At 51.3% G+C, this 27,997-nt stretch overlaps 1 protein-coding gene across 20 annotated transcripts in view; it reads right to left on the reverse strand.

Moving 5' to 3' along the window:
• Dnm1 (dynamin 1) overlaps positions 1 to 24,885 on the reverse strand; it is a 64,824-nt gene extending 39,939 nt beyond the window's left edge. For 12 of the 20 annotated variants that reach the window (XM_004671613.3, XM_045141947.1, XM_045141956.1 and 9 more), the window contains exons 1-10: positions 24,657 to 24,883; positions 10,062 to 10,135; positions 9,651 to 9,800; positions 9,121 to 9,324; positions 5,040 to 5,138; positions 4,786 to 4,946; positions 2,629 to 2,771; positions 2,380 to 2,515; positions 2,178 to 2,245; positions 91 to 229 (exon numbers count right to left, since the gene is read on the reverse strand). In XM_004671613.3, coding sequence (XP_004671670.1) covers positions 91 to 229; positions 2,178 to 2,245; positions 2,380 to 2,515; positions 2,629 to 2,771; positions 4,786 to 4,946; positions 5,040 to 5,138; positions 9,121 to 9,324; positions 9,651 to 9,800; positions 10,062 to 10,135; positions 24,657 to 24,817 — 1,335 coding nt within the window. In that variant the 5' untranslated portion in view covers positions 24,818 to 24,883. Of the gene's footprint in view, positions 1 to 90; positions 230 to 2,177; positions 2,246 to 2,379; positions 2,516 to 2,628; positions 2,772 to 4,785; positions 4,947 to 5,039; positions 5,139 to 9,120; positions 9,325 to 9,650; positions 9,801 to 10,061; positions 10,136 to 24,656 lie in introns of all 20 variants that reach the window. The other 8 variants (XM_004671614.3, XM_045141948.1, XM_004671617.3 and 5 more) reach the window with 3 other exon arrangements.
• Positions 24,886 to 27,997: the final 3,112 nt, after the last annotated feature.

Here is a 27,997-nt window from a genome sequence, read left to right on the forward strand (position 1 = left end):
ACCAAGGAGGTGGTGGGGGACGTGGGGAAGGAGTGCCTGGCAGCGGTGCAGGGTGGGACGGAGGCGGGGCTGGCCAGGGCTACTGGTTACCTTCTTGGTGCACTGTCTAACGGTGCTGATTAGCTCCGAGATAACCATGTCCACACACTTGAGACACGGTTCTCGGATCTTCTTCACCTGCTTTTTCACAATGGTCTCAAAGGCCATGTCTGGGGTAAACAGCCCTGTTCTGAATGCCCGGAGTGGGAGAAGGGCACAGTGTCACAGGCCGGCACCTGCCAGGAGTGTCAGGCCAGGGTCCCTCCCCAGCCCCTGGATTACGCTGGTGGGGATTCCTCCTACTAACCTCTCTGGGCCTTAGCTGTCTCCATCTGTATAGTCAGTGGGAGATTCTTTTGTTTATTTGTTTTTTCTTTCTTTTCTTTTTTCTTTTTCTTTTCTTTTCTTTTCTTTTTTTTTGGTTTGTTTTTCAAGATAGGGTCTCACTGTAGCTCAAGCTGGCCTGGAATTCACTCTGTAGTCTCAGGGTGGCCTTGAACTCATGGTGATCCTCCTACCTCTACCTCCTGAGTGCTGATATTAAAGGTGTGTGCCACTACGCCCGAGTAGGTTTGGTTTTTCTCTGAAGCAGGGTCTCACCCTAGCCTAGGCTGACCTGGAACTCACTCTGCAGCCAAGGCTGGCATTCTGCCTCAGCTTTCTAAGTGCTGGGATTAAAGGCGTGAGTGAGCCATCATTCCCAGCAAGATGTGTGTGTGTGTGTGTGATGTGTATGTATGCACGTATGTAAGCACAGGTGCTCATTAACATGTATGGAAGCGTGTGCAGAGGCCAGAGGTTGACACTGGAAGTGCTCTTCATTCTACCATGTTTTGGGACACAAGATCTCTCAGGGAACCAAGATTCTGCTAGGATTCTCCTGGCTCTGACTCACCAGTGCTGGGACTGAAGGTGCCTATCAATTACCACACCTCACACTTTACATGGGTGATGGATATGAATTCAGGTCCTTATGAGCCAGCACTTTACCCCCTGTGCCACCCCGGCCCGGGGTGGGAGATCCTAATGAGTGGCTTTCCACTGATCCTGAGGGCCTGCACAAGGCCTGCTTGAGCCTCGGTTCTGTCCATTCTGCCTCCTCTTAGGGGCTCCTACAAAAGTTCTGTGGTCCAGACCTGGTTGGAAATTGTCATACTGGGTCCTCCTTAAGAGCCCTTTTGGGAATTGAGCTTTTCAGCTTTCAAATAATAATTAAGAGACAGGGAGACAGAGAGAGAGAATGGGCACGCAATAGCCTCCTGCTGCTACAAACTCCACATGCATGGGCCACTTTGTACATCTGGTTTTGTGTGGGTACTGGGGAACTGAACTTGGGCCAGGAGGCTTTGCAAGCAAGTGCCTTTAACTGCTGACCATCTCTCCAGCCTAACCTTTTCAATGTTAAGACTAGGAGAGAGGGAGAGAGGTCCTCTTGTTTCGGTCAATGAAATTCTCAGTATATGAATTCCTAGCCACGCCTCAGCATGGAGCCTGCATATGAACACAGGCATCTCTGTCTTGTTCACTGCCAGGCACCAAGTAGGTGCTTTAAGCTGTTCTGCTGAAGTGGTTGAATGAGTAAGTGTAGGTCTGAGTCCTCAAAGGGTCTAAGTAGCAGTCTACTCCACAATCCTCCTTTCTGTACCATGTGCTTTGGGGTAGTCTAGGAAGAAGTTGGGTAGAATGGGTGATGTCAGGCTAATCAGCAGTTGGGAGCATCATGTGGTTTGAGAAGTCTCACTCCATCATAAAGGGACTTGAACCTCTACCAGAGTGCTCTGCCCAGGCTCTACCCGGTGGTGTGGGCCTTTGCTCTGCCACCTAGGTGGCATTGAACAAAGCTATCTCACTCTGGGGAAGGATGAGAACCTAGCCCCACAGGGTGCTTCCCTAGCCACCTGTGTCCTGTGCCTCTAGGCCATGCTACTGGGATAGTAAAGGAGGCCAGCAGGTGGCAGGGTCCTGGTGGCCCAGGTGGCCCATACATCTCCTCTAGTTGGGGCCTGCTGAGCTGGCTGGAAGAAAGTTGGGTTGGAGAGGATTGGGGGGTCCCACAGGTCCTTCCTGAGGAACCTCTCCATTAAGCCCTGTGTCCCTGATTTCTGGGGTATAGCCCCCACCCCTGTCCCAGTACGTGCCTGATGCCATGGATATTCTTGATGGCATAGCTGATCTCTCTCCGGAGTTCCTTCTCATCAAACTCCATCTGCAGAGGATAAGCAACAGAAAGGTAGTCAGGGCCCATCCCTGACATTGGGAGGTCAAGGCAGGGCCCACCCCTGCTCCCAGGGCTGGGCACCAGGGCTCAGCAGCCTCCTGCCTGCGGGCTTCCATACCTACCTTGACCAGCTCAAAAGGGAAGCGCTCGTGGAAGATCCGGTTAATGCGGGCTCCCCCTGACAATTCATAGGTGTCGATCTGGTCTCCAGAGCCCTCTATGCGCTTCTCAAAGTCCACTGCAAACTGCTGGACCATCCTGTGGGGGAGAGAGGCATGGTCATGAAGAGGGTAGAGGTAGCAACCCTGAACCCAGGAGGTTGGAGTGGAGGCTGCTCTTCCTGGGGACTCATGGGGGCTCAGGAGTCTCACTGTAGCAGCGCCTTGGTCTTGCGGGATGGATCGTCAGGACGGAAGTTCTTATACTCCTCCACCTCCTTCTCAATGGACAGCAGCTGGCTCTGCAGCTTGTTCCGCAGCCCTGGCAGTGTGTCCCGGATGTGGTTGGTCAGTTGCTAGGGGTGGGGTGAGGAAAGGGTTAAAGCCATAGTCACAACCCCAGATGCTCACAGAACCCAGACAGGGCAAGAGATGCCATGAGGCTGTGTGGATGTGCTGAGACACAGAGCTATGGGAAGGCAGCCACACGTGCCACCTCATGTTGCCCCATTATCAGCACAAAAGCTGCAGAGGGCAGGCGTGGCACTCAGCTGGCATTCACAGAGGTGTACTATTTGAATTAGTAAACCACAATTCAATTTTCAACAGAAGCCACAAGTCTGATTTGTATTTGAAGCTACCCAATTTTGGCTAAGTTAAATATACATGTAATTTTTTTGTTGTTGTTTGTTTTCGAGGTAAGGTCTCGCTATTGCCCAGGCTGACCTGGAATTTACTATGTAGTCTCAGGGTGGCCTTGAACTCAGTGTAATCATCCTATCTCTGCATCTCTCTGCTGGGATTAAGGCATGCACCACCATACCCAGCTAAGTTAATGTTTTGATGCATATGTGATGCATGCGTGTGCATGTGTGTGGAGACTAGAGAACAACCTCAGGTATCTACCCTCAGACATGCAGCCCTTCTTTTTTTGAGACAGGGTTTCTCATTGGTCTTGAGCTCATTAACTGGGCAAGACTGGCTGGCCAGTAAGCTTCAGGGATCCTCCTGTCTCAGCTTCCCCAGTGCGCAGCACCTTGTACATGAATGCCTGGGATGAACTCAGGTCTTTTTTGTTGTTGTTGTTTTTTGAGGTAGGGTTTCACTCCAGCCTAGGTTGACCTGGAATTCACTATGTACTCTCAGGCTGGCCTCGAACTCACGGCGATCCTCCTACCTCTGCCTCCCAAGTGCTGGGATTAAAGTGTGTGCCACCATGCCTGGCCTGGAACTCAGGTCTTTGGGCTTGCAAGGCAAGCACTTTACTGAGCTATTTCACCAGCCCCTAATCTGATATTTTTATTATTTTAGGTTTTTCGAGGTTTGGTCTCACTCTGGTTCAGGCTGACCTGGAATTAACTATGTAGTCTCAGGGTGGCCTTGAACTCACGGCAATCCTCCTACCTCTGCCTCCTGAGTGCTGGGAGTAAAGGTGTGCACCACCATGCCCAGCCAAATCTAATATTTTTAGATATCAGAACCCAAATGCATTTGGGCAGCAGAGGCTGGAGGACACCCCCTTGCACCCTCTGTGTTCAGACCTCCCTTAAGATAGTTCTCAAAAAAAGCCGGGCGTGGTGGCGCACGCCTTTAATCCCAGCACTCGGGAAGCAGAGGTAGGAGGATCATAGTGAGTTCAAGGCCACCCTGAGACTCCATAGTGAATTCCAGGTCAGTCTGGGCAAGAGTGAGACCCTACCTCAAAAAAATAAATAAATAAATAAAAATAAAGATAGTTCTCAAGTTCAGATGCTCAAGGTGGTTAGGTCTCCCAAGCTGGAGGGGAAGGGCTCTGAGCCTTCATGGTGACCCTACGAGACAGAGTCTAGTCACCTTCTTAGAGGTAGCAGTGGGGACTCAGAGAGCTAGACAATGTCTCAGTGGGTGAGTGATGAAACTGGAATTGGAACCCAGGTCTGCGGTATTCTCAGTTGCCTCCCTCTCACCTCCCTCTCTCCCTCCCTTGCTCTCTCTCTCTCTCTCTCTCTCTCCAGATGGAGAAACATTTAGGGAAGCTTCTAGTGGTTTTGTGGTCAGCCTCTCTCGTGTCAGAGGGACTAAAGTCAGCTGAGTACACACTAGTCTGGCCCCCACTGAAACCCTGGCCAGAGCCACCATCCATACAAGGCCCTGGCTTTCTTTCTATCTGGGTGTCTTGGGGCTCTCCTTGCAGGTCGCAGAGAGGGAAATGTCAAGAAAGCTGCCTGTCACTATCTCCCTATGGGGACTGAGGACAAGCTGTAGCACTTTTCTGGATCTTGGTTTGTGCTCAGCATGAGAGGGATGCTAGCCCCTCCTAGTCGCCCTTAATATGCACTAAAACCATTCTCATCGCCCCAGGCCCCAGCCTGGCCTGTTCCATTCCCCTACCTGATTGAGGACCTTCTGCAGATAGGGTGTGCCCATGCGGTCAGCTAAGTGGCGGTAAGACGGGTGGGAAAGGAAGAACTTGCGTTCCGCAGCCAAGGCGGCTGTGATGTCCTTCTTGCCATCTATGTCCTTCTGGCTCCGGTTCACCACCCCTATGTAGCCTGTGGACAGGGGCAAGGTCAGAGGCAGCCAGCCTTCCAGGGAGGCAGGGGAGGGGAAGGGCAAGGAAGTGGGGCGGAAGGTGGCCGTCCTACCTCTGCGAAGGGGGAGCAGCTTGTTCTCCAGTACATCCCGAGCGTCTGTACCCTCGTCCATCAGGTCCAACTTGGTGATGACCCCAATGGTGCGCTGACCTGGAGGGTGACAGCAAGAGGGCAGTCAGCCACATCTACACCCACCCTCACACAGGAGGCCTCATGCATCCTCACTCTTACCACCCTGTTCTCATTCCTTGCCCACTCACTCAGGTCTCTTCTCTCATGCTCCACAGTGACTGAAATGATATTTTTGTGTGGTTTTTTTTTTAAATTTATTTGCAAGGAGAGAGGAAGAGAGAGAAAAAAAATGGGCATGTCACAGCCTCTAGCTTCTGCAAATGAACTCCAGATGCATGGGCCACTTTGTGCATCTGGCTTTATGTGGGTACTGAGGAATCAAACCTGGGTCATTAGGCTTTGCAGGCAAATATCTTAACTGCTGAGCCATCTCTCCAGGCCCTAGTTTTTGTGTTTTTTTGAGGTAGAGTCTCACTCTAACCCAGCCTGACCTGGAATTCACTCCTCCTACCTCAGCCTCCTGAGTGCTAGAATTAAAAGAGTATAATACCATGCCTGGCAATTAAAAAAAAAAAAAAACTAACGATACACCTAAGTGTTGGAAAAACAAGAATCCAACCCTAAGAGCTCCAGAAGCAAAGAAATAATCAAGATCAGAGCAGAAATTAATGATTTAGAAACTAAGAAAACAATTAAGAAAATCGATAAAGCTGGGCAAAGTGGCACGGGCCTTTAATTCCAGCCCTCAGGAAATAGAGGTAGGATCACTGTGAGTTCGAGGCCACCCTGAAAAATGACATAGTGAATTCCAGGTTCACTGGGCTACAGTGAAACCCTACCTTAAAAAACAAAAAGAAAAGAAAAAAAAGGAAGGAAGGAAGAAAATTGATGAAACGAGCTGGTCTTTTGAAAAAAATAAACACTGATAAACCCCTGGCCAATTTCATCAAGGAAAAAAAAGAGATGTGAAATTAGAAGAATCATCAGGACATACTTCCAAAACCTCTATGCCCCCAAATCGAATAATCTGGAAGAAATGGATGAATTCCTAGACACATGCCACCTACCAAAACTAAACCCAGGGCAGATTAATCTCCTTAACAAACCTATCAGGGAATGCTTCCCAACTACTTTTAAGAAGCTAGCATCACTCTAATACCAAAACCAGAGAGAGATACAACAAGAAAAAAAAAACGATAGGCCTATATCCCTAGTTAACACAGATGCAAAGATTCTGAACAAAATCTTCACAAACTGAATTCAACAACACATCAAAAGCATTATTATACCCCTCGATCAGGTAGGCTTCATTCCAGGGACACAGATGGCCTAGTGACATTTTTTGTTTGCTTTATTTGAGAGATGGGAGAGTGATAGACATGATGATGATGATGATGATTGTTTTGGTTTGGTTTGGTTTTTTGAGGTAGGGTCTTACTCTGGCCCAGGCTGACCTGGAATTCACTATGTAGTCTCAAGGTGGCCTCGAACTCATGGAGGTCCTCCTACCCCTGCTTCCCGAGTACTGGGATTAAAGGTGTGCGCCACCATGCCCAGCTTCAGATCTTGTCTTTAAAAAAATAATAGCTGGGCCAGAGTGAGACCCTACCTCGAAAAAACAAAACAAAAATAAATAAATAAATAAAAATGAAAATCATGATTTTTTTCTTAAATTTTATGGGGGGGTCTTATGTATGAGCACACAAGGGGCTCTCGCCACACTGCAAATGAATGTTAGATGCGTGCACCACTTTGTGTCTGGTTTTACATGGGCGCTGGGACTTAAACTCAGGCCATCAGGTTTGCAAGCAAGTGCCAGTCTCACTCTAGCCTAGGCTGACCCAGACTTCACTCTATAGCCCAGCCTGGCTTTGAACTAACATTGATCTTCCTACCCCAGCCTCCCCAGTGCTGGGATGAAAGGTGTGTGCCATCACACCAGGCTAAAATCATCTTCCACCTCCCTAGTGATGGGATCCCAGGGTATGCCACCACACTGAATACCAAAATTACTTTTTTTTGGTTTTACAAGGTTTTGCCCTAGCTGAGGTTGACCAAGAATTCACTATGTAGTCTCAGATTGGCCTCAAACTCATGTGGGTCCTTCTACCTCTGCCTCTGAGTACTGGAATTAAAGGCATGCACCACCATGGCTGGCTCCATAATGACCTTTTATGTGTGTGTGGTACTAGAACCTCTCCGTGCTAGGCAAATACTGTACCATTGGGCTATATCCCCAGTCCTACCAAAATGATTCCCCACCCCCCTCATTCATCTTTTTTTTTTTTTTCCTGGTTTTTCGAGGTAGGGTCTCACTCTAGCTCAAGCTGACCTGGAATTTACTATGTAGTCTCAGGATGGCCTCAAACTCATGGTGATCCTCTTAGTTCTGCCTCCCAAGTGCTAGGATTAAAGGGGTTAGCCACCACGTCTGGTTCCTTTTTTAAAAAGGTATTTTTAAAATTTATTTTAATTTTATTTATTTATTTGAGAGAGAGGCAGATAGAGAATGGGTGTGCCAGGGCCTCTAGCCACTGCAAACAAACTCCAGATGCATGTGCCACCTTGTGCAGCTGGCTTACATGGGTACTGGGGAATCGAACCTGGGTCTTTAGGTTTCACAGGCAAGCACCTTAACCACTAAGCCATCTCTCCAGCTTTCCTCTTTTTGTTGTTGTTGTTTGTTTTTCTCGTGGTAAGGTCTCACTCCAGCTCAGACTGACCTAGAATTCAGTATGTAGTCTCAGGGTGGCTTGAATGCATGGTGATCCTCCTACCTCTGCCACCTGAGTGCTGGGATTAAAGGTGTGTGCCACCACACACTCGGCTCTCCCTTCTTTCTCTCTCTCTCTCTCTTTTTTTTTTTGAGGCAAATCCAACAGACTAGCCTTTGGTTTTAGAGAAAGATAATTGGCACATCAGGGCCTCCAGCCACTGAAAGAACTCCAATGTGTGCGCCCCATGTGCACATGTGCAACCTTGTGCATCTGGCTTATGTGGGGCCTGGAGAGTTGAACACGGGTCCTTAGGATTCGCAGGCAGGTTCTTTTTTTTTTTTTTTTTTGGACACTGTTAGTAATTTTTATTAAGTGGACTTCTTCATGGGGACCTTACAAAGTTGTGGTAGATACTTTAGTGAGTGGGGGACATTGGGGGTGCAGCGGTGGCTCCGTGGCTAAGGGTGTGTGCTGCACAAGCAGGAGGAGCTGTGCTCAGTCCTCAGCTCTGCGTTAAAGGGAAAGCTCCCTGGGACTTCTTGGTCAGCCAGTCTAGCCTAGCCCAAGAACTGCAGGTTCGGCGAGAGACTTTGTCTCAGGGAAATAAAGGGGAAGGGAATGGAGTAGGCCCAGCGTCTTCCTCTGGCCTCTGCACATGTGCACACGGGGTGTGCTCATTTGCACATGTATCAGATGCTTCTTTTTTTTGAAGACAGGATCACTTGAGGTCCAGACTTTCCTGAACACCCCATGTGGCTAAGGATGACCTTAAACTCCTGATCCTCCTACTCCCCCCCCCCCCCCGCCATGCTGATATTACATCCTGTGTGTGCTGGGCTGGGGACAGAACTCAGGGCCTCACACACGCTAGTCGGGCACTCTTCCAGCTGAGCTACATCCCAGCCCTGCTTCCTTGCAACAGGATTTCACGTAGTCTAGACTCGCCTAGAACTCATTGTGTAGCTGGCACTGGCCTTGAACTGATCCTGCCTCTATCTTCTAGCTGCTTGGATTTCAAGGCTTGGTCAGAAACATCATCAGAGTTTTCCAATGATTCTTTTCTTTTTTCTTCAAGGTACGGTCCAACTCTAGCCCAGGTTGACCTGGAATTCATTCTGTAATCCCAGCCTGGCCTCAAACTCACAGCAATCCTCCTACCTCTACCCTCTAAATTCTGGGATCAAAGGCATGCACCACGCCCCGCCAAGCTTCAAATCATTATTAAAGGCATAAATCTGATCCCATTACTATTGTACTTCGACCCCCCCCCCCTCGGGCTTTCCCCTAAAGTAACACTAGAGCATTGCAGAGTATTGTAAATCGACCACCCGCTGGGAACCTACCCTGGGGGTCCACTTCCTTGGCGATTTTGAGGGCATCGGAGTTGGCCAGGTCGGAGTTGGCAGGGGACACAGCCAGAATGAGGCAGTTCTCCTTAGTGACGAACTGCATAAGCATGTCCCGGATCTGGAACTCGATGTCGGGAGGTTGGTCCCCCACTGGGACCTTGGTCATTCCAGGTAGGTCCACCAGGGTCAGGTTCAGCACTGGACAGGGCGGCGAGAGGGCGGGCTCAAGGCTGGGGGCGTGGCCGTGGGCGGGCCGAGTTAAGGAGCAGGCCGGGCTTACAGCGAGGGTGGTCGCAGGGGGCGGGGGTTAGGGAAACCGGGGCTGACAGCTAGTGAGAGGCACGGCCTAAAGTGGGTGGAGTCGCGGCAGGGTGCAGCTAGGGAGAAGAGGTCTCTGCGGGGCGGAGAACGGAGGAGGAGGGGGCGCGCAAAGCGAAGGCCAGAAAGGGGCGGGGCCCAGAAATTTCCTCGGGGGCGGGGCTAGGTGGAGAAGACAAAATCTCAGGGGCGTGGCCAGGTCTCACCATGGGGCGAGTAGACTCGCAGGTTGATGGGCACCGGTGAAATACCCTTGTTGGTGCCAGTGACCCGGTCGGTCTCAGCTTCGATCTCCAGGCGCACCTCCTCGAAGTCGGTGAATTTCTTCCCCTTGCAGTGCAGAAACTCGGCATACTCTGCTCCAGAAGCAGGTAGGGGTAGGGGAGAGGTGCCGTAGCCAGAAACCCACACATGGGTGCCATTGCGCACTAGCAATAGACACTCCCCACCTCCAAACATAATCCAGGTCTCCATTACACAGTTGAACACCCACTGTCCAGATAGACAATAGAGGTCCTAGCGATGGGACCATGCCCTTGTGTAAAGTCAAGCAATTTCACAGACTGGGCTGAACTTCATTTTGGGGAGAAGGATGTGGAATGGGACAGGTTTCATACCTGTGGTAGAGTTAACCAACTGCAGGACCAGGGGACGTCGGGTGACAATTCCAGATCCTCGGGGCAAGAAGTCCCTGAAATGAGTTGGGAAGTAGAAGAGGATCAAGATCTTCAAGAGCTGGGGCTGGAGAGATGGCTTAGTAGTTAAGGCACTTGCCTACAAAGCCCAAGAATCCAGGTTCAATTCCCCTGTACCCACTTAATGTGGTACTTGCTTCTGGAGTTTTTTGCAGTGGCTGGAGTCCCTGGTGTGCCCATGCTCTCTATCTGTCCCTTTCACTTTCGGTCTCTCTTACATAAAAAGTTTTAAAAAATATTTTATTTATTTATTTATGATAAAGAAAGAGGGAGAGAGAGAATGGGCATGCCAGGGCCTCCAGCCACTGCAAACAAACTCTAGATGCATGCGCCCCCCTCATGCATCTGGCTAATGTGGGTCCTGGGGAATCAAACCTGGGTCCTTAGGCTTCACAGGCATATGCCTTAAACCGCTAAGCCATCTCTCCAGCCCAAGTTTTTTTTTAAGACCCTCAGGAGCTCCCCCCTATCCTGGGAGCACTGGATACCCACTATTCCCACAAGAACAGGCAACATGGCACCTTATTGAGAGTGTCTATGTTTTATTTTTATTTACTTATTTAAGATACACAGGAAGGGGCACATCAGAGCCTTTGTACATCTCACTTTACCAAGTGAGTACTGGAGACTCAAACCCAGGCTTTGCAAGCAAGTGCCTTTAACTGCTAAGCCATTTCTCTATCCCCTTGTGGAGAGTTTTAAGTCACTAAGTATACAGGGGTCCCCCAAATCCTCTGCATCTAAGTTGCTGAGAGGCTAGGAAAGCAGTCCCCTCCCAGGTGGTTATGCCTTGGTGTTGGTTCTGAGCCAACACGAAGTCCTAGTCCCAACCCAGCCACTGCCATTCTGCCCAGGAGAATGGGCATGGTGCAGCCCAAGTGACCAGAATGGATGCCAGGCATGGGCACTGTACTTCCTCCCTTCTGCTGTGAGGAAGGCAGCCTCTCAATTTCCCTTCCCCAGGCCCCATCTGGCTGGGGTTGAGGATGAGGCAGATGCAGGAGGAGGAAGAGGAGGCAAGGAACAGAACTTGGACTTCTTCAGTGCCCACTATATGCCAGCCACATTGTGGGCAGTATCCCATGGGGTCCAGACAGCAGCAATCCCAGAAGGAAGGCGCATTACTGTCCTCACTTTACAGATGGGGAAACGGGCTTGGAGATGTTCAGATTGCATGGATTATATCTAACAGAGCAGATCCTGGACTCAGACTGTGGAAGTCCCCATCGTCCCAATCCCCTGGGAGTCCTTTGAAAGACTGAAGTCCCAAAATCACCTCTAGCCCCAGACTTCGCAGTGTGCACCCAAAATCTGTTCATGTTGATGCCAACTGAGCTGTCCTTTTGCCTGACTCTGTTGTCAGCTCTTCTGGTTACCACCACTCGCCTCCTCCCAAGCTGTCTGGAGGGTGGAGACCTCTCCAGGAATCAAGCTGTCAGAATCAGCAGTCATGGGATTCCCCACCACCCAGGAAATGGGGAAGCAGGCCCGAGCCTGAGGGACAGTACTGATCTAGCCACCTTCTGAAAGAGGCAGCCAGGAACGGAGGAGACTGATCCACACCAAACTTGCTGCATCCTAGACGCAGGGCCAAAGCATCCAGGGACAACAGATAGGCCCAGGGCCTTCAAGTTCAAGGCCTCCTCTTGGGGCCCTCACCTGTGCCATCTCTGTGCTGGGGAGCAGTGGGGAAGGAGAGGGTGGTAACTTGACACGCATTACTACTTTCAAGGTGCCGGCAAGTGAGCAGCAGGACGACAGGGCCAACATGTTCTCTCCTCCAGTGTATACTGGGCCCAGTCCCAGGGCTTAGGCCTCCCAGAGTGCTCAATAAATGCTTAAGGAACCCTCAAGTCCCCAAACAAGGCTCTCATATAGAGATTCTCATTTCCAGTGAAGCAACTGAGGCTCCAAGTGAGGATGTGACTCATTCAAGGATACACATCAAATCTAGGATTCACCCAGGGAATTTGCTTTTCTATTTATTTACTGTTTTTTTTTTTTTTTTTCCAAGGCTGGGGTCTGAACTCAGGCCCCTTGTGCATCTAGGCAAGCCTCTACCACCGAGCAATATCTCCAGCGCAGCCCCAGATCTGGGATTCAAACCTGATGGTCGGATAGATTCCAGAGGCTAGAAACTTCCCCATCCACCAATGCCACCCCCAACACCCAAGGAGCCAGACTTGGCTTTTTATGTAATTCAATTAAATCCGGTTTGTGCCAGGCCCTGTGCTGGGCTGTGGGGATGGGGGATGAGTCAGCCGGCTCCCCACCCGAGGCGCTGGAAGTACGGTGGAAGGACAGACAAGTAAACAGATCGTGCAGTGCAGTGTAGTGTGGTCTGTCATAGCACACAGCTGCCCAAGCAGCCCGGGGGGTGGGGGGGACCGTCGCTGCCGGTGGGACTTCTTGCCTCAACTCCTCATCCTTTGCTCAGTGATTCTTTGGTGGGGAACCCTTGTTTGGGGGTTCCCAGGGCTGGAGATAAGACATCTGTTCTTGCAAAGCGTGTGGGGGCCTGGCGTCCACCCTCTTCCCCACCAGCTTCTCACCAAGTAATACCATGGAAACAGCAGTTGCCATGGAAATTGCAGGAGGGGCTGCAAAGGAAGGGACTCCCCACAGAGAGCCCTCCCCACACAGACAAGGACCCTCCCTAGAATCATTCAGAGAGGCCTCCCCATGAGTAGATTGGCTTAATCAGCCCTGTGGACTGAGGGTGGAGGTCAATGAGGTGTTACAAAAAGGGTGAGGATCCCTGGGCCCACCTGGGGAGGCTGTCGGAGGCTCAAAGTCACTGTCACTCCAGGACTCCTTCAAGGACAAGCAGTTTACAGGCAGCAGAGGTTAGAGGGCAGAGTCTATTCTCAAACCAAGTTCTCTTAGAGCCATGGGAGGCCTAAGGGTGCTCCACCGTGGCTAGGACCCAGGTTCTTAAAATGAGCTCCCCTCACCCACAGCCTGCATCAGAATCCCTGGGGCCACTTGTGACTCAAATGTGCTCTCCAGAGGGAGGGGCATATATCTTCCTGACTGTCATGTTGTCTTGTATTACAGCTTAGGGGTTGAGTGGCTAACAGCCAGTGCCAGGCAGAAGCCCTGGGTTCAAATCTCACATCTGCGCCTCCACTTACCTGGTGCAGGCTCCTTCACTCGCCGGGCCTCGCAGTGCTCAGTTCTATCGTATTAACTGGGTACAAGGTGAATCAGATGTCACGTATGCTGCCACATGTGATTGCAAGAGGGTTCATTGGGTCTCTCCAGAGAGGAGAGTGGAGCATGGGATACAATACCTAGAGAGGGCTCTGGAGTGTCCCCCATCTCACCCTATTCTAAGAAGATCCCCAAATAGCAGCAAGGAATATGAAGCCCTAGAGAACCCTCTGCCTCACTTCCTCTGGGCACTGAAAACACGTCAGAATTCTGACCATGCAACCATGAAAGGCAAGATGGACACGCAGAGCAGAGACTATTGCATTCCCTGTCACTGTCCCAAAGGTGAGACTAAGGCCCAGAGAAGTCAGGCATGAAGTGACGGAAGAAGAGGTGGAAGTGACACCAGGACCCCTGAGGCTGAATAACTCACTAGTCCCACTGCGCACAGGCAGCAGACAGGACCGACAGACAGCAGAAAGGATGGCTCGGACCCCATGTGCAGACACAGAGCCCAACAGACACTCAGTGCTCAAGGGAAGGTGGAAGAAATAAACATGGTGAGCCAGGCGTGGTGGGGCACGCCTAATTAATCACAGCCCTGGGGAGGCAGAAGTAGGAGGATCGCTGTGAGTTCAGAGTCAGCCTGAGACTACAGAGTGAATTCCAGGCCAGCCTGGGCTAGAATAAGACTCTACCACGAAAAACAAAAACAAACAAACAAACAAAAATATATATGTAAAAACATGATTTTGATATTACATATATATATATATATATATATATATATATGTGTGTGTGTGTGACATGATTTTGGGGGTTTTTTTGTTTGTTTTTCGAGGTATGGTCTCGCTCTAGCCCAGGCTGACCTGGAATTCACTATAGTCTCAGGGTGGCCTCGAACTCATGGCGATCCTCCTACCTCTGCCTCCCAAGTGCTGGGATTAAAGGCGTGCGCCACCATGCCTGGCTTGATTTTTTTTTAATTTTTTTAAATTTATTTATTTGAGAGCGACAGACACAGAGAGAAAGACAGATAGAGGGAGAGAGAGAGAATGGGCGCGCCAGGGCTTCCAGCCTCTGCAAACGAACTCCAGACGCGTGCGCCCCCTTGTGCATCTGGCTAACGTGGGACCTGGGGAACTGAGCCTCGAGCCAGGGTCCTTAGGCTTCACAGGCAAGCACTTAGCCGCTAAGCCATCTCTCCAGCCCCTTGATTTTGTTTTTTGAGGTAGGGTCTTGCTCAAGCCCAGGCTGACCTGGAATTCACTCTGTAGTCTCAGGGTGGCCTCGAACTCACAGTGATCCTCCTACCTCTGCCTCCCAGGTGATGGGATTAAAGGAGTATACCACTACATCCAGTGAACTGCTAATATTTTCTATCTCGCTTTCCACCAGGGTCACCTCTGCACCTCCTGCTTAGGCTAAGGGAAGGCAGAACAGGTGCCTAGACAAAGACTGCCGGCCCATCAGCCTCGGTGGCTAGTGCTGTGCCCAGCATCAGAAGAAGGCTGGTAACCTGCCAGCTCACCCCCTCATATTGAACAGATGGTGGTTTCCCAGAGAGATCTTGCCTTGCCATCTGCAGAGACACCTTCAAACCTGAAGCACAGAGGGGACAAAACAGACTCCTCTCAGGACCTCAGCGCCACCCACTGCCTGACTGAAGTAGCACTGTCATCCCTGGAGGAGTCTGGAGAAGCCGCACCAAAGGGCTGAACTGAGCCCCCAATTCTACTCCAGGACGGAGATTTGGGGCCAGAGCTCAGGAACCCCAGCTGTCAGACCTCGCTGGGTCGAAATGACAGGAAGTAGCATGCCCGTGTGTGCCCAGCCATGGCCATCCTTCTTGGGCTGTAGTGTCAGGCAAGCCGAGCGCGATCAGAACTACCACTTGGGGGACAGTATGGCTGTGGACAACCATAGCTCTCCAAGCCTCAGTGTCCACATCAGGGAAATAGGTAGCCATGAAGCTTATAGAAGTTTATGCCTGGCCAGGTGTGGTGGCACACGCCTTTAATCCCAGCACTCGGAAGGCAGAGGTAGGAGGATCTCTGTGAGTTCAAGACCAGCCTGATGCTATATAGGGAATTCTAGGTCAGCCTGGGCTGGAGTGAGACCCCCTACCTTGAAAAGCAGAAAAGATGTTCATGCCTGAACAAGCTGCATGGAATGAGGAGCAGGGAGGGAGCTGGATGCCTGGTTGGATGAGTAAGGATGGGCTGTGGTGTTTCAGGACCAAATGCAACTCCTGAACGTGAAAGGCAGGACTGGACAGGCTCCAAGGTGGCCTCCTAAGCAGCAAGCTGGAATGACAGACCAGGAATGGGTAGGCCAAGAAACACATGAGGAATAGGTAAGGCTGCCACAGGCAACAAGTCCCTCTCTGTTCTTGCTGCCCCAGGAGGCCCTAAAAGGACTGAGGCATCCCACGTCCCAGCTTGTGAATTTTCAGCTGACTTTTGAACATTTCAGGGCAGTTTTGGCCTTGCCTTCCTTTATGTGCTGATGGTCTTGGAGCAGGGACTGGGTGGAACTTGCCACCAAGTCTCAGCACCCAAGTAGAGCCAGCAAGGGTGGACACCCTGCTGACGGAGGAGCAGGTGGGAGGGGACTCTCGTAGTCCTCACTTTCAGCTGACTGGACAGCAGTGGATACTGAGGCACAAAAACCAGGAGGAGTGTTGCCCAAGGTCATGTGTAAGTTGATAACAGGGTAGGATTGGCTTCAGGGTTCTGGACTCCAAGTCCAGTGCTCCCTCCAGAGCAACTGTTTGCTCTACAGAGAACTGACTGCTTTTCCTCCTCCATATTTTTCTTCCTCCTTTCCCTTCATCCTTTCATCCATGCTCCCCTTCCTTCCACCCTTCCTTCCTTGTGTTGATGATTTGATATTTTCACAATGAATGTTTGACTCCTCAGATCCCATGTAAGCCAGACACACATGTCTGGAGTTAGATTACAGTGGCTAGAGGCCCTGGTGTGCCAATTTTCTCTCTCTCTCACTCATTTAAAAAAAAAAAAAAAGCCTGTTAGGCTTGCCTCAAAAAAATTATATTTTCTCCATTTGAAAAAAAATTCAGAAGATACATAAAATATTCTAAAAAGCAAAATCCAATCACTGCCCCACACCCTGGGGCCAGCAATTGTAAACAGCTCATTATCAGTAACAGTAAGCATAGCTAACACTGATGGGTGACTGATGGCTGGCTAGACTCTCCAGAGCCTAGAAAATATGTAGCATTCTGAGATTTCTTTTGGGGGTGATGGGAATGTTCTAAAATTAGATTATGATGATGTTTGCAGAGCTCTGTAAATACACTAAAAAATCACTGAATTGTGCACTTAAAATGGGTGGATTTTATGGCACATAAATCATGCCGCAAGAAAGCTGTTTAAGGATCTGTATTGCATGGACTGAAGCTGTCAGGGCTGAGTGAGGTCAGTGTGATCTGTTCTCTTGCCTCACAGGAGAAGAAACTGAGGCTCAAAGCAAAGAAGTCACGTGTCCTTATGTATGCTCCTACTCAACAGCCTCACCAAACAGTAAATCAGGGACATTTCCCAAGCAATCCAGTGTGACGCTGATTCAATCATTTCTTTCTTTCTTTTCCTTTCTTCCTTCCTTCCTTTCTTCCTTTCTTCCTTTTCTCGTTTTTTTTTTTTTTTTTTCAGTGGTGGAAGGGTCTTTATTTCTTTTTAACTTTACTTATGAGAGAGAATGAGAATGGGCATGCCAGGGCCTCTGGCCATTGCAATTGAACTTCAGACACCTACATCCTGTGTGTGCATGCGTCACCTTGTGCATCTGGCTTATGTGGGTTCTAGGAAACTGAACCTGGGTCCTTAGACTTCGTAGGCAAGTTCCTTAACCATTAAGCCATCTCTCCAGCCCGGGCTCTTTATTTCTTATCAGTTTGATGAGAAAATGCACCAGCTCCCTCACACCTCTAATCCCAGCACTCTGGAAGCAGAGGTAGGAGGATCACTATGAGTTTGAGGCCAGCCTGAGACTACATAGTAAATTCCAGGTTAGCCTGGGCTAGAGTGAGATCCTACCTCGAAAAACCAAAACAAGAAAAAGAAAAAAAAAAAAAAGGAATAATGGGGAAGGGGTTTAGTGAAAGGGGAATGGGAAGTAGGGATGAGAAGGTAATGGGGGATTAGGATCAAACATTATACACATGTATAAAAAATTGTCAATAAATAAAGAAAGAAAGCAAATGAATGGGACTCTGTGCAGCAGCTCTGTCCTAGGGGTCCTTGAGAGGATGCCCCAAGATCCTAGCTGTGGAAAACCTAACCAAGGGTGCCCACTGGGGGCGCCCATTCCTGAGCTCTTGCCTTGCTCTGGGTGCTCTGTAATCATCAGGGACAGAAGGTGAACAGGCACTCACCTGCTGAGATTTCTCTCCTCATCCTGGCTACTGGCCTCCTTTCCCTCACTAAGACCAGGTGCCTCAGAGTCGGAGTCGGAGGGATAAAAGAATAGCACGGTAATAAATAGACTGACGTGAATAGTAATGTGGTGGGAGCTGCTATCTGCCAGGAGCTTGAAGCCCAAAGCCATGGGACCTCTTTCTTTTTCACCAGGGGGGAGGACGGAGCCCTGCCTTGCAAACAGAGGAGAGCCGGGGCAGGAAGGTGGGGGAGGGGAGGGGAAGGCATCCAGAGGATGTGCTGGATGCTGACACTTGGAGGAAGCAGCCAGTGAAGGGGGAAGACGAGGGCAGAGGGGCCAGGAGGGCAGAGGGGCCAGCATGTGCAGTGGCCACAGGACAGAGAGGCCTCAACCCATTTCCTCCGTGAACTGCAAGCTAGGCAGGGAAAGCTGGAGGCAGTGACGGGAAGGGAAGCAGGCCTGGGCAGTTGGGCTCAGAGACCCAACTCAGAAGCCAGGGGATCGGTTTTGAAGTCATAGAGTCCAAGTAGGGCTTCAGGCAGGACAAAGCAGATTTTGGGAGCAGGTAAAAAGTTGACTGTGGCTGGGCAAGGAATGGACTGGGGGACTCAGAGAGGTGACTGAACTGGATGCAGAGAATGGAGGAGATTGGTCTCCAGGCCTCTGACCAAGACATTGGGAAGTTGGAATTAAGAGGCTGTCCTAGAGCCAGGCTTGGTGGCTCACAGCTATAATCCCAGCACTTGGTAGGCTGAAGTAGGATAGGCATGAGTTCAAGGCCAGCCTGGGTTACCGAATGAGTTTCAGGTCAGCCTGGGCTAGAGTGAGACCCTGGAGAGAGAGAAATAGCCAGGCGTGGTGGTGCGCACACCTTTAATCCCAGCACTTGGGAGGCAGAGGTAGGAGGTTCACCGTGAGTTCAAGGCCACCCTGAGAGTACATAGTGAATTTCAGGTCAGCCTGGGCTAAAGTGAAACCCTACTTTGAAACGAGAGAGAAAGAAAGAGAGAGACTGTCCTGAACACCTTCTCTTTTCTCTTTTGCTGGTAGCAATTCAAAGTTGCCAGAGCCCATGTCTCCAAACCATGCTTGGCCCTCAGCCAGACTTCTGTCCCAGGATGGGTAAGAGTGCCAGAGACGCCCAGAAGGAGCAGGGAAGAACTGACATAGGAGGGGGTGGGGTGAGGTATGGACAGACATGTGGGAAGATCTGGCACGGAAGCAGAAGCCCTATCCTGCCTGTCCTCAATTGCTATGTGACTTCAGTCAGGTCCCCTACCTCCTCTGTGCCATTTTGCCATCTGAAAGCTTGAACTGATAGTCCACTGTCCTTGGCAGTAGGTTGCTGGCTCCACAAAAATAACAACAATTAGTGCAGTCCTTAGGTGTAGGGAATCAGGTCCTGACCCTGAGTCTCATCCACCCAACGGGCAAATGGGCAGAAAGGCACTGGCCTTCATTTCTGAGACACTTCATCTTGGGGCTGTGAATGGAGCTGGGATCTGGGAAGTGAAATGTCTACATGTGAGGGTGGAGGTTGGGAGGGCCTTGTGATGCAAAATGGAGTGAGGAGGGACAGGCAGCCTGGAAGAGAGAGAGGGGGTGGGGTCTACCAGTTTCCATGGTCTTCATGTGAGGAAGCAGTAAGTCTAAATCCAAACCAGCCCCCCAGGTTGCTAGGAAGGGGGGCTTGTCAAGGTGGGAGGGCAGAACGCATTGCATTCAGCAACTCGGAGCCTTGATTTATAGCTGGAATATTTAGACATATGGCATGTGGGCCTCCAGTTCTGCTCCTGCCCACGCCTAACAACACGGTGCCCAAGTCTGGCTTCCTGTACCCCTGCCTTGCCTGGCTCTCTGTGCCCCTCATCCTCAACCAGAGTTCCTACCCTCTGACCCCAGCCAAGCCTGGGAAACTCGACTCTCTTGGCGCCAGGGATCAGATGCTGTCTGCCAGGGTCACCTTTCATCCCCAGCTCCTCTGGGCCCCCAGAAGGGCAGGGCTGGGAGGATGTCCTCCAGCTGGGATGGAGCATTCTAGCTTTGAGCTCCATAAGGAGCCACCAGGAACTTGCACTTGGGAGCCAAGAGGCCATAGCTTACAGTGTCTTGGGAGACAGGGGTGGCTGGGAGCCCCAAAAGGTCCATTAAGCCCTAGCTTCCTGACTTTTCTAATCTCACCTGCGGCTCATTGTGCTTATTAGGGATTCTATTTTTTTTAGTATTTTATTTATTTATTTGAGAGAGAGAGAAAGAGGCATATATATAGAGAGAGAATGGGTAAGACAGGACCTCTGGCCATTGCAAACAAAGTCCAGACCAGACCCATGTGCCACCTTGTGCATCTGGCTTATGTGGGTCCTGGGGAATTGAACCTGGGTCCTTTGGCTTTGCAGGGAAGTGCCTTAACCGCTAAGCTATATCTCCAGCCTTTGCTAGGGATTCTTAAACAGTGGGCTCCTCCCCACCAAGGCCGACACCCAACACCTGGAGTGCTTTGAACACTGGTTTGTCCAAGTCCTGGTCTTCATTCAACCTTAACACTGCCTCCTTAGGGCAAGCCAAGAACAAGTCAGTTCCCTCTGTTCTCTGCAGACCAGAAACCTCCAGCTAAGGATGCCTGTTATCCTCTAACCCCCTTGGGCCTCAGTGTCCCATACTGAGAAATGGGGCTACTAGGGTGTGTCCCGAAGTGATCAAGGGATTGATGGACTCAGAGCTTAGCAGTGAGGAATGGGCAGTTTCCCCTGACACAGGGAAGGGCTCTCAAGGCTCTCACCAGAACATGAAGACGTGAGGATGAAGCTGACGGGAGTGTGGGGAATAGCTACTTAAGGCCTGCTTCAAGGCTGGCCTTTCAACTCCCAGGAGAGGCTCACACATTGTCCCTACCCCACCCTGCATGCAGAAGACTCCTGCCCCACAACCCTGCACCTACCTGCCTAACTACCAGGCTGCCTGAGTGCTCCATGGGCGCTTCCTCACCCCTCACTGCTGTCTCCCCGGAGAGGTGCTGTTACTGCCCCATTTTACAGATCCAGGAATAGCAGCTGGCCAAGGCTGGGGAAAAGTGCTCCAGGCTGCTGCCCTTGACATGGCAGAGCTGGGCTTCCACGCCACAGAATCCAAGCGCTAGTCTCCTGCCGTCTTCCCACTGGTTTGGCCCCAGGGGCTGGGGGCAGGAGGTGACTGCTCACCTGCCAGGCTGCCCAGGAGGCATGCTGGGGGAGGGGCATGTAGGAAAGCCAACAGAGAAGGACAAGGCTCTTTGGCCTGGGCACCAGGCATCTGTTCAGGAAGTGCTGAAGAGTTGTGGGGCACACAGCCACTCCTCTATCTACACTTACCAAAGATGCTCTCATCAACTCTCACCTCACCTCCCTGACACCTCCAGATGCTTGGGCTCCTGGGGTTCAAAACCTTCAAGATGGAATCCTCTTCACTCCATCACAACCCCAACTGTCCCTCAGGTTGTTCTTCCTGGACACTTCCTGATCCCACTAATGCCAACAACCCAGGAGTCTGGGTCAAAGACTCTGAAGTCACCGTTCACTCCTCCCCAACCTCTGATGTCCCCTCTTCCAGTCACTGACCAGTGAGATCTGCCTCCAGACAGATCCTGAGCCTACCATTCTTGGTGACCCCAACCCTCTCTCTTGACCCTGTCCCAAGTCACACATTTGCTACAATCAGCTCAAGACATTCCACTACTAAATAGCCTCCAAGAATAATGAAAGTAAAACTCAGCGCTGGAGAGATGGTTCAGTGGTTAAAGGCATTTGCTTGCAAACCCTGATGGCCTAGGTTCTATTCCCTAGTATCGTGTAAAGCCAGATGCACAAAGTGGCTCATACAGCTGGAGTTCATTTTCAGCAACCCGGAAGCACCTGTTCTCATTCTCCCTCTCTTCCCTTCCCTCCCTTCCTCCCTCCTCTCTCTGCTGCGTATACACACACACACACACACACACACACGTGTAGTATTTTTGAGGTAGGGTCTCACTGTAGCTCAAGCTGACCTGGAATTCACCGTGTAGTCTCAGGGTGGCCTTGAACTCATGGCGATCCTCCTACCTCTGCCTCCCAAGTGCTGGGATCAAAGTCGTACGCCACCACGCGTGCCTCCTAAGTCTTTTCTGCAAAAAGCAGGCCTACCCGCTCCCTGACATTGGCCACATCCTCAGTTGTCTTAGTCTCTCTAGTCTCTCCCTTGGGGATGAAGGGCTCTAGTGTGACTCACTGTGGACTCTCCGCAAATGCCTGCTACATGATTGACTGAATGAGCTGGCCTCAGTTTCCCCTTCTTAAAATGGAGAGTGAAGAAATAACATAGACCCAGTCAAGTATTATCAGGGTCCTCCTGGGTGACTGGGAGCCAGGCTAGCCTGGATGAGCCTGCTTCCTCTGGTGAATTTTCCACTTCCTCTCCTTGAGGGGTTGGCTCCTGGGAAGTCCCCTCGGGAGGCAGAGCTGCTGTTACCATGCTCACAGGTCTGGGGGGAGACCAAGTTGAAAAGGTCGGGTGCCCATGAGGGAACAAGCAAGGTTGACTGAGAGTGTGTCTCTCTGATCATGGTCCTGCCAGGGCTTCCCCACAAGCTTCCAAGGGATCAACAGTGCCCCCTACCCACTCCTACACATTGGGAGGGACCCTCCTCCTCTGACTGGGACCTGCATCTTGGACAGTCTCCGTATTCTTCTGTAGAGACAGACCATAGCCAAGGGCATCAGGGTGCAGAGGGCAGAGTTCACACCTTGTTGTGCCCACTCAACAAAACAAATAGCTGTGGGTTCTGCCATGGACTGGGCTGGCTTGCTGCACTCCAAGTGGGCAGGAGGGCCATGAGCAGACCTCCGGCTTTATGGACTCTCAACACTTCCCTTCCATGGGTTTACTGGAGAGCTTTGGAACCTTCGCAGGAGGGCCAGATGTGCTATCAGAATCCCCATCCCACAGACGGGGAAAACAGAGGTCCACATACCAGCCTTTCTCCAGAGCCAACACACGCTCAGGTCCAGGAACTGAAACTATGGAGTGTGACAAGTCCCCTCCTTTCACCATGCATGACCCTTGGGCAAGGCATCTAAGGAATGCCTGGGGCCTCAGTTTCCTTATCTGCATAGTGGGCTCATTGTGTCTGTCTCACAGACTGCAACAAGGCATGGGGCACATAACTCCATGGAGATCCCCAGTCTCTGGCCACGGAACATAGCCTGGCTCAGTGCAGTTTAGGAAACACTCAGGAGATAAAAGGTAGAAATTTGGTTTTCACAATGTAGAGTGCTGGGCATCCTTGCATAGCACTGTCTCCAGGGTCCCCTCACCCCCTAGCAAGGACTGCTGGGCTTTGGGGAAGGGGCCCATCTGTGCATCTCTTGCCCATGTCTGTGCAGCTCTGTGGTCATGTGATCCAGAGACAGCCACCTCTCTCTCTCTCTCTCTCTCTCTCTCTCTGTGCTGATCAGATGGGCATAGCCGCCCCCATGGTGACTTTCCTACATCCCACAGAAACATGGTTTCACTCAGGTCCACCCCTCTTCTTCCCTGTAGGGTGGTCGTCACTGGGCTTCCCAAGACATTGGAGGGACAGGAACAACCATCCAGTCCAAATCTCCCTACTAGAGGTAGGGAAACTGAGGTTCAGCAAAGGCTAGGGGACTTGCCTCAGGTTTTCCAGCCGAACCCGGCTTGGACCCAGGATGTCACCTTACAAAACTGCTGTCCCTTTAGGAGGAGGGGCTACTGTGTCCCTCTCTCAGGCTAGTCATTTCCTTAGCCATGAAGGTCATTGCTAGAAAGTGAAGATTTCTAGAGAGGTGAGGGAGGGAAATCATGCAGGTCAGAGGTCAGTATCAATTCTCTGGCCTCCTCCCTGGGTCTGCTCAGCACCACCCTATCCCCATTCTGTTCCTATTCCTTTTTCAGCGCCAAGATAAGCCTCCAAGGTCTCCCCTTGTTCATGGGGGGGGGGGGCTAGAGGTCACGACCCTGTTTGCCCACCCCACAAGACCCTTTGTCTCTACGCCTGTCCCCTACTCTGCCACCTGGTCCTCTCAGCGCCTTGTGGGATCAGAGGCGGGAGGGGGATTAGGTTCTGCAAATGGCTCCCCCCTCCCCGCCATCCTGCCTCCCCGTCTTAGTCATCTCTGCCCTCCGCCTGCCTTCTCCCTTCCATTACAATCCCTCAGCCAGGCCAAGGGGGAGGGGGTGGACGGTGACAGTGACAGGCGCCCCCACCCCCATCCAGGGGGGCGATGAAGCCAGGGGCCGGCTGCTGCTCCAAAGGATCAGAACGCGGCTTCTCTTCCCCCTTCCCTTCCTCACCCCGCAGCCCGCGCCTCCCCCTCCGCCGCGCTGCGCACGGATGGCGGCGGGAGCCGCAGAGGTGTGTGCGCTCGCGCGTGTGTGTGCGCGCGAGGGGGGGGAGGCTGTGCCCGGTCCCCGATACCCATGGGCTATGTCCTTTTCTAGGGACTTGGTGGTGGTGGGGCAAGAGTCTGTCCCTTGTCACGACCAGGAATTCCCACGGGGGCTGGGACTGCGTTCCATAGGGTGGGAAGGGGACGCTGTCCCCCGGGGTGCTGCCCGTTCCGAGGGACTCGCCGAGCCGAAGGGTGGCGCTGAGTAATGCGGGCGCCCTCGGTGCCTACATTGGGGAGAGGGGCAGCCCTTTGCCAGGTCTCTCTCCTCCCGCTTTTGCAGAGCGCTGTCTTCCCTGAAGGACGCGGTGGAGGAGGGGGACATGAGTCCGTGGTGGGTGGCTTGACGCCGTCCGCAGACCGGCCGAGGGCGCCGCCGCCCGCAGGGGCTCCCGCGGGGGAGGAGACGGGCTGGGGGCGCGCCGTCCGCCGGGGTAGCGCCTGAGGGTGGCAGGCGCCGTCGGAGCCCGGGGCGGGGACCCGGGGTCTGTTTGGAGGTGTCTGAGCTCGGGGGAGGGGACATGGGGGCGCGCGCTGCTCCTACCTGCCTACGAAATTCTCGAGCACCGAGCTCTTGCCGGCGCTCTGGCCGCCCACCACGGCTATCTGCGGCAGGTCGAGGTCCGCGTTCTGGCCGATGGCGGAGAAGGCGTCCTGCAGCCGGTTGACCAGCGGGATGAGATCTTCCATACCGCGGTTGCCCATGGCTGCGGCGGGCCCGGAGGGCTGCGATCCGGCCGCCGCTCCCGCTCCGGCTCTGGCTCAGCCGCTGCAGCCGCGCGCCCCGACTGCGTGCGCCGTGGGTTCCCCCCCGCCCCTCGGGGATCCGAGCGGAGCGCTGCGCCTGACTGCCTGTAGGGGGCGCCCGCGGACAAGCGGGCTGAACGCCGTGCGCAGGCGCCTCGCGGGGTGCTATGGGGGTTGTAGTTTTCTACTTCTGCGGCTTTCGGGGGGGCGGTGCTTTACCAATGCCTTTGGGCTCGGATCCTGTAACAAAGATGTAATTTCTGGAAATGGGAGGAGTGTCAGCCCCTAACTATGAGTTCTTGTATAATGGTTCTAGTTGCCTCACTCCAGTTTGCAGGTGGGGAAACTGAGGCCCAGAGGAATTAGCAGGCACCCCGAAGGGCTCAGTCGGCTGACCCAGATGACACAGAGTTCCACTTGACCTCGCTTCCCTCTGTTCTAGATTCTAACACTAACTTCCAAAATGTTCCTTCCTGCCTTGGGCCTCAGTTGCTCTGTTTCTAGGAGAGAGATGGAACATTGACTCTGCAAATACTGAGCACTTGTGATAAACCAGGGCCCATCCTAGGCCTCCACATACAGTACTGATCAAGACAGACGGGGTTTTCACGATCAGAGGTCTTACATACAGGTGGTAGGAAAGACAGTAAATGAGTAATCAGAAGAATGAAATACTGAAAGCAAAAGTCATCTGTAACAGCAGCACTGGAGGAAATAAACAGGCAATGTGAAGAGAGATATCTGTAGATGGGGAAAGTCCACGGTAGCCCGGGAGAAGTCAGAGGTTTTCTGAGGCAGTGACCTTTGAAAAGATAACTAAATGATAAGAAAGGAACGAGCCACAGGCAGATCAGGGAAACAGCATGCTGGATAGGATGAAAAACGAGTGCAAAGTCCCTGACGCTTGGAAAGCCTGTCTTAAAAGAGTGGGAAGTTCTTGTCCTAGAGAGTGCCAGTCTGTACACACATCAGGATGGTGGAAAATTAAAGGATTCAAATCCAAGACTTTTCCAACCCTACTCTTCTTATCCCTTTCACACAGGAAGACTGTGGGACCTGGTGCCCGGACATCTGCCTTTGTACTTACAGAACCTAGTTAGGAATCCCCACAAGGAGGCCAAAACAGGAGATCAGCCTATTCTGTAATATTTAGGGGGTCAAAGGATCATTTTCTTGTGTCTCGAACTCGAGGGTCCTCCTACCTCTTCCTCCCAGTGGTGGGATTTAAAGGCATGAGCCACCATGCTCAGCTTATCCTTACTTAAAAAAAAAAAAAAAAAAAAAAAGTACTGGGCTTGGTGCATGCCTTCAGTCCCAGTACTTGGTAGGCAGAGGTAAGAGGATTGCCATGAATTCGAGGCCAACCTGAGAGTGAATTCCAGGTCAGCCTGGACTAGAGCAAGATCCTACCTCGAAAAACAAAACAAAACAACAACAACAAAAAAGTGAGCCAAGCATGGAGGCATATGCCTTTAATCCCAGCATTTGGGAGGCAGAGGTAAAAGGATCACCATGAGTTCAAGGCCACCCTGAGACTACATAATGAATTCTAGATCAGCCTGAGCTAGAGCAAGACCCTACCTCCAAAAGCAACAACAACAAAAGTATTGATTTGTATTGGGGTGTGAGAGGGGGAAAGGGATGGGTGTTCCAGGGCCTCTTGTGGCTGCAAATGAACTCCAGATGCATGTGTCACTTGGCACATCTTGCTTTTCGTGGGTGCTGGAGAATCAAACCTGGGACATAGGCTTTGCAAACAAGTGTCTCTTGTGTCGCCACTGAGCCATCTTCCTACCCAAAGCCCTTACTTTTTAAAAAAATGTTTATTTTTTAATTTATTTCTTAGAGATAGATATATAGAGACAGACAGAGAGAGAGGGAGGAAGGGAGAGACTGGGCATGCCAGGGCCTCCAGCCACTGCAAACAAACTCTAGATTCATGTGCCACCTTGTGCATCTGGCTTACATGGGTCCTGGAGAATCGAACCTGTTCCTTTAGCTATGCAGACAAGTGCTTTAACCGCTAAGCCATCTCTCCAGCACCAAAGTCCTTACTTTTGAGTAGCTTATAGTCTAGTAGAAAATTGTATTTGCAAATAAGCCAATAAATAAGATTCTATCATGATGAGCAGAGAGGCAGGGTGGGGGACAGAGGTAGTACTGCTACTGTGTATGGAGTTGTGTGGTGAGGTGATATTAGAGCGGTGACTCGAAAAAAGTGAAGCAATAGTTGATGTGCAGAGGAATTTTCTAGGCTGTCAGAGGGGAACCAGCAAATCCTGGTAGTCCTAGGGCATAGGATAGGGCTCTGGTTTGGGTCTTATATAATTGAATGAGATGTCTCTGAGTTATCTCAGTCATCTAATCTGGATAATGGGTATCATGATAGATCAGAATGCCTGTTTGGGGTCTGGCCCAGATTTAGTGCTCAGAGGCCCTCTTTAACAAGAATGCCAGCAATTAAGGCAGTTGGAGCATCGGTTCCCCGTGTCTCGCAAGTGGAGAAGCTGTTCCTGGCTAGCCTATTAAGACACTCTGAGGACCAGAGAGAGCAAAGATGTGAACCACAATAAGTAGCACCATCACAATTGGGCAGGAAGGTACAGTGTGCAAATGTCTGCCTGGAGGGGTACTATGGTGACTGCAACTAGTCTTTTAGTATTTTTCTCTTTGTATCTTATTGTTTAAATATTTTTGTTTATTAAAGAGAGAGGGGGGGAAGAGCGAATAGGCACACCAGGGCCTCTTGTTACTGAAAATAAATTCTAGACACATGTGCCACTTTGTGCATCTGGCTTTAAGTGGATGTGGGTACTGGAGAATCCAACCCTGGCTGTCAGGTTTTATAAGCAGTCACCTGTAGCCACAAAGCCATCTCCCCAGGCTCTGTTTTTCTTCTTTTTATTATTTATTTATTTTCAAGGTAGTGTCTTATGCTAGCCCAGATGGATCTGGAACTCCCTCTTTATTCCCAGGCTGTCCTCGAACTCAGAGCCATCATCTAACCTCAGCTTACCTCAGCCTCCTAAGTGTGGGATTAAATGTGTGTGCCACCATGCCCAACTTCCTGCTTCCTCTTTTTAATACAATAATTACAATGATGTAAGTATTATAAATATCAAACAGGCTGGAGAGACG

Source organism: Jaculus jaculus, chromosome 1 (assembly GCF_020740685.1).
Source record: "Jaculus jaculus isolate mJacJac1 chromosome 1, mJacJac1.mat.Y.cur, whole genome shotgun sequence".
NCBI lineage: Eukaryota > Metazoa > Chordata > Mammalia > Rodentia > Dipodidae > Jaculus > Jaculus jaculus.